The 13122-nt window shown below is 38.3% G+C and overlaps 1 protein-coding gene across 1 annotated transcript; it reads left to right on the forward strand.

Moving 5' to 3' along the window:
* The first annotated feature begins 89 nt into the window (after positions 1 to 89).
* Positions 90 to 13002, forward strand: pmelb (premelanosome protein b). Its single transcript, XM_053644330.1, has 12 exons — positions 90 to 844; positions 7251 to 7364; positions 7498 to 7644; positions 8533 to 8670; positions 8914 to 9075; positions 9191 to 9556; positions 9637 to 9729; positions 9866 to 9976; positions 11220 to 11307; positions 11397 to 11596; positions 11867 to 11951; positions 12763 to 13002. Exons 1-12 carry the CDS (start codon positions 799 to 801, stop codon positions 12896 to 12898), a joined length of 1686 nt encoding a protein of 561 aa, XP_053500305.1. The 5' UTR covers positions 90 to 798; the 3' UTR covers positions 12899 to 13002.
* The last annotated feature ends 120 nt before the right edge of the window (positions 13003 to 13122 follow it).

Below are 13122 nucleotides of genomic sequence, written 5' to 3' on the forward strand. Positions count from 1 at the left end.
CACATGGAATGGTGGTGGTTGTTGTTGTTTTTAACAGTCAGTTTTGTAATTCTAACATCGAACATGGAAATATTTCGATCTGCATTTAAAGCACACTTCACATTTCGGGTTTTGTCGAAGTGGTAAATCCCCAAATCTTGGCAAATAAGAGTCACGAGTGCTGGATTCTGATCCTGACTTTCAATTCCTGGCACTTTCCCCTCTGTCTTACTGTATGACTTATTGTTTTATTGACAAACTAATATTGAATGCTATTCAAACCAGGATTACAGTATTACATATTCCTAATTAACACTTTTTAATCTTAAATTCTTTCCAATTTAGCATCCGTTCATCGTTGACCCCTATACCACAGCCCATTTCAACTCTCAATTCTGATTGGACAGGTTCATTTTCTATAACAGCAGCTCTGACAGTTTTGGCAAGTCACATGTTTACAGTATATTAATGCACTCGTTTTAATACTTCATCTTTTCTATAGTAACAGCTAATTTATAGGAACTTGTTATTTAACAAAGAAAACATACCTGAAAAGTTGGAATTGTTTTTCTGTTGGAAGATATTTCTTTAAGATTAATGGAAGGAGTCTCCAGTGTCGGAGATTCACAACAGTATGTTTTCAGGACATGACTTTATTTGCTTTTTGTGCTTTATGGTTTCTCAGTATTGTGGTGTGCTACATTTTGTGCAGGTGAGGGAACCACTGTTTACAGTTACTTGGAGCCTAACGGGAACTAGCTTGTTTCCTGGATATTCCACAACAATGAATGGTACAAGAGGAATGGAACACTTCGGGAGATGGTGTTATATGGAAATAATCAACTTGGATCAAATCAGAATGCAGGTTGTTGATTATTTTCCTATAATATCTCATTATAGTTTATTCTTTATGTAATAAATGTTAATGAGTGAATGCCAAGGGTGGAACGGTGGCTTAGTGGTTATCACGTTTGGCTCACACCTCACAGGTTGGAGGTTGAAATCCTGCCTCTGTTCTCTGTGTGCACAGAGCTTGCATGTTCTCCCCGTGCTTCGGGGGTTTCCTCCAGATACTCGGGTTTCCTCCCCCAGTCCAAAGATGTGTTGTAGGCTGATTGGCATTTCCAAATTGTCTGTAGTGTGTGAATGTGTGTGCGATGCACCCCGTCCAAGGTGTCCCAAGTTCCCAGGCTCATGCCATGTATAGGATAAGCGGTATGGAAAATGAATGGATTATGTTTGGAAAATAATAGATATTTTGGATTGTCAAATCCAAAAGACAATACTGTAGGATATTATGTTCAAAGAATTCATTTTAATAACTTACAAAATATAAAAGTGAGCCATTATCTCTTATTTGACCAGGAGAGACCGTTTATTTCTGTAAACATTGTTCATGCTGCTAATAACTGAGATTTTAAAAATGCCTTAATAACAATACTGTAGTTGTATTCCTGTTAGATATTAATGGGACACGTGTTGAGATGGACTGAGCAGAACCTGAGGGTTCTAAAGTCAAAAGACAAATTAGTTGAGGCCCTTGAGCTGTTTCTCGTGTCTTAAAGCTCTCGTGACTCTACTGTACCCACCAGAATGTAACTGGATTAACTAACAACCTGTTATTGTTTTTTTTTGGTTTTTTTAAATACAAAAAGCATAAAATACACATCCAGACATCACATTTCAACGTCCATGAAGTGTATCAATTTGTAGTCTATTCATGATGTGACAGAAAGTAATGCAATTTTTATTCCTGTAGAATACATACAGAAATATAGAAATGTAAGCCATTTCTATCACCTAAGCTGCTTATGATTAGTGAACTGCTTTCAAACGTGTGTGTGTGTGTGTGTGTGTGTGTGTGTGTGTGTGTGTGTGTGTGTGTGTGTGTGTGTGTGTGCATTATAGGAGTGGCCAGTTGTACTCCATCAATGATGTCCAATGTGGGGTAAACTCATATCATATATATATAAAGAGAAATAGCTCACACATTCATCATGGATTTGGCATTCTTCATTACACTTCAGGGTCAAACTGCAAAATGAAGCTATTTACAAAAATCTTTATATTGCTCTCTTTTTCAGTGGTCCTGACAAGTAAGTATCCATTTTATATATAAACTCTTCCTGTGACAGCAGTGCTGAATTCTTAATTCTGACTGATCAGAAGGTTTCTATAAAAGCAGCCCTGATAGCAAAGTACTTCCTACTGCAAACCAAATTTCAGGGTTATAGTAATGGGCTCACAAGGGCATTCCAACTGAAGTGGTCCAATAATTGCAAAGTTAGTTGCTTGACCGTTTGTTTGTTCATTTATTTATTTATTTATTTATTTATTTATTTTCACTACAGTGGCCATTTTTGTGTCATGGCACCCAACAAATTTTGGTCATACAGCTGTTTATGGAAACCTCAATAATTCAATAAAAAGGGTAGGTCTAGCTCCTTGGAACAAGAACTGATCTCTAGAGCACATTACAAGGTAGATGTACATATATAAACATTTCGCACGTTCCTGCTCCTTAGACTTAGAACTTAGGTCCAATTGTAATGCTCAAGATTGCTTACAGTTCCACTTTTATGGTCAATTTCATAATGGGAAGGGTTCGAGTCTCAGTCTTAATTTTTTTTAGAGGGTACCTGGGTAAGTATAGTGTGCATGCAGAAAATTTCAGGTTTGAGACTTAACTCTTTTTTTCCCTATGGGGGTGACAAAGTGCAATTAAAAAAAAAAAAAAAAAAATCCTTCACTTTTTGGTTGAATATCTCTGGTGGGGAGATACAAACCTGAACATTTCACAGAAATAAATCCTCTGTAGATGCATTCTGCTGTAAATTTTATTTATGAGTTATCACTCCAAAAAAATTAGGAATTGCATTGGACCACTTGAGATGGAGTGACCCCATTCTAATACAATGTAGTTTCTATAGTAACAGGTAATTCAATAAATTATATGGGGAAATTGTATTTATTGAATTTATTGTACAACCCCAATTCCGAAAAAGTTGGGACAGTATGGAAAATGCTAATAAAAACAAAGAGGAGTGATTTGTAAATGTACTTTGACTTTGTAAATGTATTCAAACAACAACAACGACAAAAAAAAAAAGTATAAAGACAAGGTATTCGGTATATATCTAGTCAACTGCTTAGTTTTTTGAAGGTAAATGTTTATTCTGAAACTGATGCATGCAACACGTTCCAAAAAAGTTGGGACAGAGGCAATTTAGGACTAATAGCGATGTGAAACAAGTGAGGAAATCGTCTAATCATAGTATATAAGGAACCTCCAAATAAGGCCTAGTCCTTCAAGAGCAAGGATGGGTCGAGGCTCGCCAATCTGCCAGTAGATGCGTCAGAGAATAATCCAACACTTTAAGAAGAACATTCTCCAAAGACCAATCGGTAGGATTTTGTGCATTTCACCTTCTACAGTGCACAATATAATAAAAGATTCAAGGAATCTGGTCAAATCTCGGTGCATAAAGGGCAAGGCTGAAAATCATTTCTGAATGCATGTGATCTCCGATCCATCAGACGTCACAGTTAAAAACTGTAATGAATCTGTAATGGAGATCCTGACATGGGCTCGGGAATACTTTGGTAAACCTTTGTCATTCGCCGCTGCATCCACAGATGCAAGTTAAGGCTTTACTATGCGCAGAAGCCATACATCAACACTGTCCAGAAGCGCCGCCGACTTCTCTGTGCTCGGTCTCAGGTCCAAAAGCCAGCGTCTGTCATGGTATGGGGGCATGTCAGTGCCTATGGCATGGGAAAATTACACATTTGTGAGGGCATCATTAATGCAGAAAGATATGTACACATTTTGGAGCCACATATGCTACCATCCAGAGCACCAGAGCAGGACAACGCCAAACTATGTTCTGCCCGGAATACAAGCGCATGGTTGTGTAAACAGAGAGTGCGGGTGCTAGCATGGCCTTCCTGCAGTCCTGACCTGTCTCCGATTGAGAATGTGACGTGCAAAATAAGACATCATGAAGCGCAAAATAAGGTAACGAAGGCCCCGTACAGTTGTGCAGCTGAAGAAATGCATAATGGATGAATGGGGAAAATTCTGCTTGTTAAACTTAACCAACTGGTGTCTTCAGCACCCAAATGCTTAATAAGTGTTATTAAAAGAAAAGGTGATGTTACACAATGGTAAACAGTCGACTGTCCCAACAGGAATTTGCACTTTTTTACGGTTACCTTGATAGCATCATTGTAATTTTTTTATTTTTTGCTCTTTTTTTTGTCCTATTAAGTTTAACAGAGATTAAAAAAAAAGAGAAATGGTGAGGGGAACGACTGTTTATAGCTTTTAAGTGATAACAGGAACTGAATTGTTTCATGGTCATTCCACAATATTAATAGTAATAATATATAGATAAAAAAGTATGTCGTCATTCTTTAATTAATTACTTTTCCAAAAAAATGTATTTGTTGCTGTGGTATAAGGGGAATAAAACACTTCAGGGTGTCCTCTTATGGGCAACAGTGACTCCGCGTCTCTGATGACTTTCCTATAACTTCATGCCCCATCATGTTAAATTCCTTACTTGTATATGATGTATTATGTATTGCACGTCCAGGGAATGTATCCGTTTTAGACTGTACATATTTTATTTGATACTTTATTGAGTTTATTGAGATCGTTTCCAGCTAATATTAGTGGGATGCTGTTTCCAGTCATGAACAAGTGGTATTAACTTAATGCAAAAATAGAACTTTTTTTTCCCCTTTCTTTCCATATATTCTTCGGGTTAATTAAAAATCAGGTATTTTATCTATAGCCCATGGAAATCCATTGTACAGAGTAGTGTTTAATTAAGTCAGCATGTTTTATTGTAAGCATTTGGAAGAATTTCACTGTCTAACATGAATTCACTTCTAGAAATAAAATAGGAAGACTTCAGACTTGATGATAATGAGAAATCTATGTTATATCCAAAAAAGTAGATTTATTGAGACTTTGCAGTGTGAAAGAAAATAGGGCAAGACAGTACAGATTTAGACTTATAAATACAGACTTTACTTCAGCTACTACAATACTGACATCTCATGGCCATATGTAAGAGGAAAAGCAAACCTCCTGGACTTTTATTCAGTCAATTTAAATAAATGATCACTTTTCTTAGAAAAAGTAGCTAATCTGCAGCAGGCTATAAGCAAAAGCTAATGCAATATGTATACCTCATTGACATTTGCACTTAAATGCGACAGATTTTCAAGTATTTTACAAGTAAGTAGAGATTCCAAAAGTACCACAATACCATATAGTTTTTACCATACCATAATTTTACTCAAGTAAAAGTGCAACTACTCATCTAAATAAACCATCTGGTAAAAGTCACAGCTACAAATGTTTCACTCAAGTATAAACTCTTAAACTCACTTAAAGTTTGATACTGATGGCAAACTAGTGTCTCTTTCACCAGGGTACCAATAAACATGGGAAAACATTAGTTAAGCTAACTACCGACAGCATTATTCCTAATCTCTCCTGTTAGCTAGCATGATAATATCTCTGCTCATACAAACTAGCTGGATGTAAACAGCTAGCTGCCACAATATAAAATGCTATGATAAATACAAAGGGTACATAGCTGAACATAGATGATCGTGATGAGTATTAGATCTTATTCTCACTGTCACTTGTTGAAGTGTCTGTTTGTTAGGAATTTGTTAGCTGTCTGATGCTAAATGACACCTCATTGTAGAGAAATAGAGTGTTTGAAGATGTGGTGAGTAGGACATGTAAGAGGATTTGCTTTTTTTCATATTAAAAAAAGTCAAAAGTATTAGGTGAAAGAAAAACTGAAGTAGAGAGCAAATACTTAAAAACCGGTCGAGGTGTGAAAGAAGTGAGTGTAGACATCCTGTAAATCTTTCCAACTTCCACTCAGAAAGAAGTGTGAGATTTTTTTAGGAAGCACAAAGAGAGCCACGGCTAACACTAAGTAATGAAGGTAAGTATTAACACTCAGGAATGCTAGGAACACCTACACACGCCTCCTTATGCCTTCCACCTGATCCTACCCAAATAAGAAATCAGTGGATTTTAGGATTAATCTGGAATTAAAGCACAGGCTAATTAAACTGGAAATCTTACATCAAGGCTTTGCAGTAAACAAACCACACATTCTTATTACCAATTATTTTAACTAAGCCTCTTAAATCGTAGCACATAAGTGGTAACTTACAACCCTGGTGATTTGACTTAGTGCCTTGAAACGTGTGTGGGCCTGCTGGATGTGTGCCAGTACTTTGTAAACCTACGTCGTTTACAAAAAAAATCGATAAAATCGATGTAATTACGATTTTAACTGGAATATTTTATATGCTGAAAAAGTGTGGTCAGATGATCTGAAGTGTGGAGTAACTGAAGTTACTCCATTTTCCATACCACTTGCCCTACATAGGGTCGTGTGGGAGCCTGGAGCCTATCCCATGGGACTCGGGGCACAAGGCAGGGGACACCCTGGACGGGGTGCCAACCCATCACAGGGCACAATCGCACACACACTCGCACACCCATTCACACACTATAGACAGTTTAGAGATGTTAATCAGCCTACAGCGCATTTCTTTGGACTAGGGGATGAAACCGGAATACTAAGAGGAAATCCCCAAAGCCCGGTGAGAACATGCAAACTCTGCACACGCAGGGCGGAGGTGGAAATCCAACCCCCAATCCCACTGTGGTCACTGAAAACTAAGCATGGATTTGATGAATAATATTACTTTTCTTAGAATGGTACATAAAGAAAGACATACTGGAGTAAGTGGGGTTGCAGCATGTGTATACCATTAGCCTGCATAACCTGAAGCACATTCTCAAAGTGAACAGACTTTTTTTTTTTTACCCATTCCTGAGAAATAATTAACCGGAGGCCATGTATTAAGTATGGCTTTCCACAACAAATTAAGTCGTGGGTTCAAGTTACACAATTTGTGGCCACGGATTTGGTATCTCATGGCCACATTATAATAATTCGCAGCCATGAGATACTCAAAATATTAAATTGTGGCTGTGGTATACTGACTCATGGAAAGGACTTTAAAAAAAACAAAACAAAAAAAAAAAAACACACCATCCTGTCACATTAGTAGCTCCCTAGGGTTGAGATAGGGTTGAATTTAGACTTTAATACTCAGCAACTTTGAAACAATTTGACCAAGTTCACATTTGCTGATACATTATCTATCATCCATCTTCAGATAAGGTAAAGTAGTTTGCTCAAATGCTTTTCTTTTCATTTCAGAGCAACTCCAGAAAAGCAAGTCCAAACCCAGATTCATACGATACCAGTCATGGAACACAAAAATGTACCCAGTGTGGAAGAAAGGAGACCCGTTGTACAGGAGCAGCTGGACAGGTGTCCTGTTTTTTTGTTTGTTTGTTTGTTTGTTTGTTTGTTTAAATAAATGTTCTAACATTTATCTTCAGCATGAGCACATAGGTCTACTAACTTGTTTTGCTTGTAAAGTGAGTTGTTTTCATTCCCACAGGCGGAGAGGTGAAATTTGATGTCTGTAACGATGCACCAACTCTCACTGGCGCTAAAGTCACCTTCACTATTGACATAATCTTCCCAGACAACCAGGTGGCACTACCTAATGGAGAAGTTGTTTGGGGGGAAAACTGCTTTGTAAATGGTACGTCTAACAGCGCAGAGCCATTAATACGTGTGTTGTGTGTCATGGAGCAATGCAAGAACTTAGAGCACAGTTTCTATTTCATTCGCAATGGATCTGTCCATTGATACTTTACTTTAGAAATGCTTGTTTGATCAATAACAACACAATTTTACTTTATAATACTTGATCATAAGCACAGCATTGACAGAAATCTTACTGTACATTGAGGTACAACATGTGATGATAGATTAGAATAGAATAAGGAATAGGACACTTAGGTTTTTTTAACACTGAGGTTATAGGAAAATTAGCAATGGAGTGGTGTGGTGTGGTGTGGCCCAAAGAGAAGTGGAGTTACCAACTGTTACCACCCCAAAGTTGATCATTTTCCAATACCAGCACGTCCCAAAATGTTTTACTGCTCTTATACAAGAGCATTTGCCCCAATTACAATTTAAACATATTTAAATAAAAACATGTATTTGAATTCATTTATAGTTACATATAAACAAGTAGGCCAATTCAGTTTCTGTTGTCAATACAGTATAGCAGCTATAAACAGTTGTTCCCAATAACTAGCCTCTCTTGAAGTTAATAAGACAAAAGAAAACTGAAAGTTACAGCTTTACCTCTGATCTTACAAAGTGCTGACATTGGAGACTCCTTCCAAAAGATTTACTTCCCATTTAAACGACCAGAAACAAGAACAGAGAGGAGATTAGCATCAATACTCTGTAATCTTCAGGTCTTTAATGGTCTCTTGAAAATTCTGAGAATGAAAATCCGTCGAATGAATCAAGCTTTGTTCCTCCCTTATGGGTCAACACTTCCAGAACCAAACAGTATCCACTAGCCTACTTTTCTTGAACTTTTCTGACAAAACAATTCACATTCTAATCTTTCAAGGTACCCAACGTTATGAGGGTGAGCCCGTCTACCCTCAGGAATCCATTGATGAGCAGGATGCTGTTTTTCCTGATGGCTCTCCGCTTAACAAGCATGGAGACCAAAAATCACTTTATGTATTTGTGTGGAAAACCTGTGGTAAGTTCAGTGCTAAAATTCTGATATTTTAACACTCTCTGTCTGTTCCCCTGCGCATCAATGGAAGTGACATTGATTATAGTCATCTTGATACGATTGGAAATACTGTACTCTATTGATACAGTACTGTTATAGAAAATTAATCATCAACTTCTGACCAATCAGAATCAAGCATTCATTTAAAAACCCATAAAGATCAATATGTCCTATTTGTAACTTTACCTTCCATCTTTTTTCTCATAGGAAGGTACTGGCAGGTATGTGATGGTCCGTCATCCTCTCTGACCATCAGCACTGAAGACATCCCTCTCGGCTCCTATGTAATGGATGTGGTTATTTATCACTACAGAAAGAGAGAGAAATTCATCCCAATTGGCTATGCTTCCACACAGTTTTATATCACTGGTGAGAATCTATCCATTCATCCACCCATTCTTCCATCCATCCAATAATCCAACCATCTGTCTGTCTGGTTAAAGAATCCATTTCATTAAAAAAATTCTTTAAACTTCATCTTCAGACCAGATTCCGTTTGCTGTCACTGTCACACAAGTGAATGATAAAGATGAAGGGGACCAGACATTTATCCAAAACCGTGCCATTGCCTTTGCCATTGCTGTCCATGACCCCAGTTCCTTCCTGGCCGACTCTGACATCACCTTTAACTGGGATTTTGGGGACAGCAGTGGCACTGTGATTTCAAGAGAACTCACTGTCACCCACACGTACACCAAGACTGGCTTCTTTAAACCCCACGTTGTCGTCCAGGCTGCCATTCCAACACCATCCTGTTCCACTCCCCCAATTACATCTCCAGTCACTAACCCCACTGCTGATGCCTTTATCTCTGAGGAGCACGCAGGGCCTGTTCAGCTTATCTCAACTGGTATGGTCAATATTACAGTGTTTGCACCAGACTAGGCCCAAAAATGCTAAAACTCAATTCCACTTTCATGTTACACACAGAAAGTGCATCTAAAGACACTGCAAATTCGATGGAATGTTCCGGTTCATCCAGTGCTGACAAAAAAACAGCTCCCCAGCTGTACACAAATGGAGGTTTGTTGGTTTTGCTTATGTTATTTGCCCATTTTAAGATATATAGTGTCCCTAAGCAAATAATTTACTACCACAATGTACTGAAAATCATGATTTGTATGATTATACATACTATTCCATTGCTAAATGTTCCCAGTGATGGACAACCAAGATACTATTGTAATGAAAACGTATCAGCCACCAAATTCTGAGCAGGACTGTGTGGTCTACCGCTACGGCTCCTTCTCCACACGGATCACAGTTGTTGGTGAGTTCTTCAGCTAAGCAACCATCTTGTTTAGCTACATTAGTAAACACTTATATATTTAGCAAAAAAAGAAACGTCGTCTCACATTCAACTGCTTTTATTTCCAGCAAATTTCTTAACATGTATAAATATTTGTATTAACATGAAAACATTCAACAACTGAGCCATAAACTGAACAAGTTTCACAGACATTTGAGCAGTAATGGAATAATGAGTGAACAAAGGGGGGGTCAATATTAAAAGTAACAATCAGTATCTGGTGTGGCCTCCAGCTGCTTTAAGTACTACAGAGCATCTCATCCTCATGGACTGCCCAGATGTGTCATTTCTTGCTATGAGATGTTACTCCACTCTTCCACCAAGGCATTTGCAAGTTCTCGGTCATGTCTGGGTTTGTTACACGTAGTTTGCCACTGCAAGGACGATCAGCTGTCCTTCCTGTCTCCCTGTAGCACTGTCTTAGGTGTCTTACATTATAGACATTGCAGTTTATTGCTCTGGCCACATCTGCAGGCCTCATGCCTCCTTGCAGTAGTCCTATGGCATGTTCACGCAGGTGAGCAGGAACCCTAGACATCTTTCTTCTGGTGTTTTTCAGAGTCAGTAGAAAGGTCTCTTTAGTGTCCTAAGTTACTGTAACTGTGACCTTACCTGTACCTTAACTGTTACCGCCTGTAGACTGTTAGTGCCTTAAGGACTGTTCCACAGGTGCATGTGCAACAGTTCTTTATGGTTCACTGAACAAGCATGCAAAACATTGTTTAAACCCTTTCCCATAAAGATCTGTAAAGCTTATCTGGATTTGACAAAATTATCTTTAATATACAGTCTCCTGAAAAAGGGGAGTTTCTTTTTTTGCTGAGTATGGTAACTGTTTAAGGATTTTGTCCTAGAAGATCCCAAAAGCTAAAACCAATGTACAATTTGATTTTATTAATGAATCACACATTTTGGGGTTTTTTTCCACTGTATATAGTTACAATTTAATGTTGTGGAACGTCCACGAGATAAATTAGTGCCCGCTATCACTTATAATAGAGCAGCTATAAACAGTTGTTCGATTACCAAACAATTGAGACATCTTCCAAAAATGGTAAATAAAAAGTGCATCCAGCACTATTGTCAGAGGTGCTGTTGCAGAAAATCACACTTTAAAATCACAACACCTTCTGACCAATCAGATTTGAGAATACATTTGCTCTGTGATATAACCAGGTATTGATATTTTCACTTGATTTCACAGAGGGCATTGAGGATGTGCAGATTGTCCATGCGGCCGGTGCTTTTCTTGAACAAAACACTGTGGATTTCACCATTTCCTGCCAGGGCAGGTATTCACTAGTGATGCTGTTTCTGCAACACTGAAATACCACATAGAAGGCAAACCTTGTGCATCAGTTATTTTCTTGTTCCCTTTCAGTTTGCCTACAGACATATGCACTGTGATATCCGACTGCCTTTCTCCAGGCAAGACCATCTGCACTGCTGTAAGCGCTTTACCAGAGTGTCAGCTCGTTCTCCGACAGGTGTTCAATGACTCTGGCATCTTTTGTATTAACGTGTCAATGAGTAACGACGTCAGCCTTGCAGTCACTAGTACCAGAGTAAATGTAATCATCGGTGAGTAATAATATATCTGGCTCACTGTATATGTGAAAGCAGACAATTTTCATAGTAATACTTCTTTTCTTCTTCAGTCAATAAGAACGTTCATATATAACATAGGTAATGTTTCACAAACCAGTCCTTGGGGCCCTACTCGGGTGTTCCTAATGTGGACCATCTGGGTGCCTTGTGTGTTGGGAAAAGGGGGAAAACCCTGATAAATTCATTAAGATAGGCTGAAGCTGTGCACTTTTATTACCTTACATTTTTTGGTGGGGGTTTCAGGTTCCAGGCTCATCATTACAGGAATCGTGGCTATGGTGCTGGGTATCCTGACTGTTGCATTAGCAATAGGGACCTTTGCTTACAAGTAAGTCACTGTGGCATTTTCTTCTTAATTTATTCAAGCAAATCATTATTTCTTTGCATCTTAGGCCTTTGAATTACTATGAAGAAATATGAAATGGCTTATATAAAAGACTGAGACCTGCCAACAAAGTCATATAATGATGAATATATTAAGGCATTTGTGATAAATACTGCTGTCATACAGTCATCCTTCCATTTTTTCCTCTGCTCACTTCATACACATGCTGGAGCACATGTGCGCTATATGTATGTACCCGAGTAACAGCTTCTGCCTGAAGGGAACCTGTCCTACAAAACTGGCAATAGTTTATGAAGGTGACTCTCACCATCTCTGGTGTTTATCTGTGCATTTGATTTTTCTCTTGTACGCTAGCAGAGCAGAGTCGTGTTTTTTTGCAACATGACCGTTAGTCAATACATTGCTTCCTTCACATTTACCCTAGGAATCAGGCCTTTTGAGCCTCTGCTGCAGTGTTCATGAACGGTTCACAAAAAGAAGGGGCTAGATAAATTACAAAATAGTATTTTGTGCTTGAAATATACAGTATGTAGTAGTTTGTTTAAGGGCTATAAACATTTAAATTATTCACAGTTGCTACTGGTAAAGAGTCAAAGCAACCAGACTTCGGTTATTCTTGACTAACTTAAACTGTCAGATAGACCTTAGTGGTCCTTCACTCTATATTTTAAATAAAAAGGTCAAATACACTCTGCAGACGGGCTGACAAAAAAAAAAAAGTATTATACCAAAGCTCCACTGTAACTGGTAATGAAATTATGATAATGGACATCAATTCTATTTCCTCCCTCAGGCGTCTAAAGCTCTACCAGCCTCTGTCTGAGATCTCTGCAACTGGAATGACATGTTCGATGCCTTCTCACCTCTGGAGCTTAATAAAGCAACAGGGAGCACCGAAACATTCAGTCGTTCTTCACAGGGCCGGGTGAACAAGCATCTACAGCAACAGCAGATACAGTTCAACCACTGAGCAAATTCCAATTCTACAGACCTTTTTCTTTTTTTTGTAGGTGTGTTTGATTTTGCTTTTCACACAAAGAGCCAAACAAAGTGTTGTAATAGTTTAAGACTTTCATTCTTACTCTTCTAACAAAGGACACTATTGTATCTGGGTGGCTACGATGCAAGCAGTCTTAGTCTTCAGTTTTGTTTT

Source organism: Ictalurus furcatus, chromosome 15 (assembly GCF_023375685.1).
Source record: "Ictalurus furcatus strain D&B chromosome 15, Billie_1.0, whole genome shotgun sequence".
In the NCBI taxonomy this organism is placed as follows: domain Eukaryota; kingdom Metazoa; phylum Chordata; class Actinopteri; order Siluriformes; family Ictaluridae; genus Ictalurus; species Ictalurus furcatus.

Bases quoted from the DNA above. Each gene is read 5' to 3' on its own strand.
- pmelb (XM_053644330.1), top strand. From the start codon at position 799: ATGGTGTTATATGGAAATAATCAACTTGGATCAAATCAGAATGCAG. The intron at 9,730-9,865 runs GTTTGTTGGTTT...AAATGTTCCCAG, and splicing joins CCAGCTGTACACAAATGGAG to TGATGGACAACCAAGATACT. The intron at 9,977-11,219 runs GTGAGTTCTTCA...TTGATTTCACAG, and splicing joins CACACGGATCACAGTTGTTG to AGGGCATTGAGGATGTGCAG.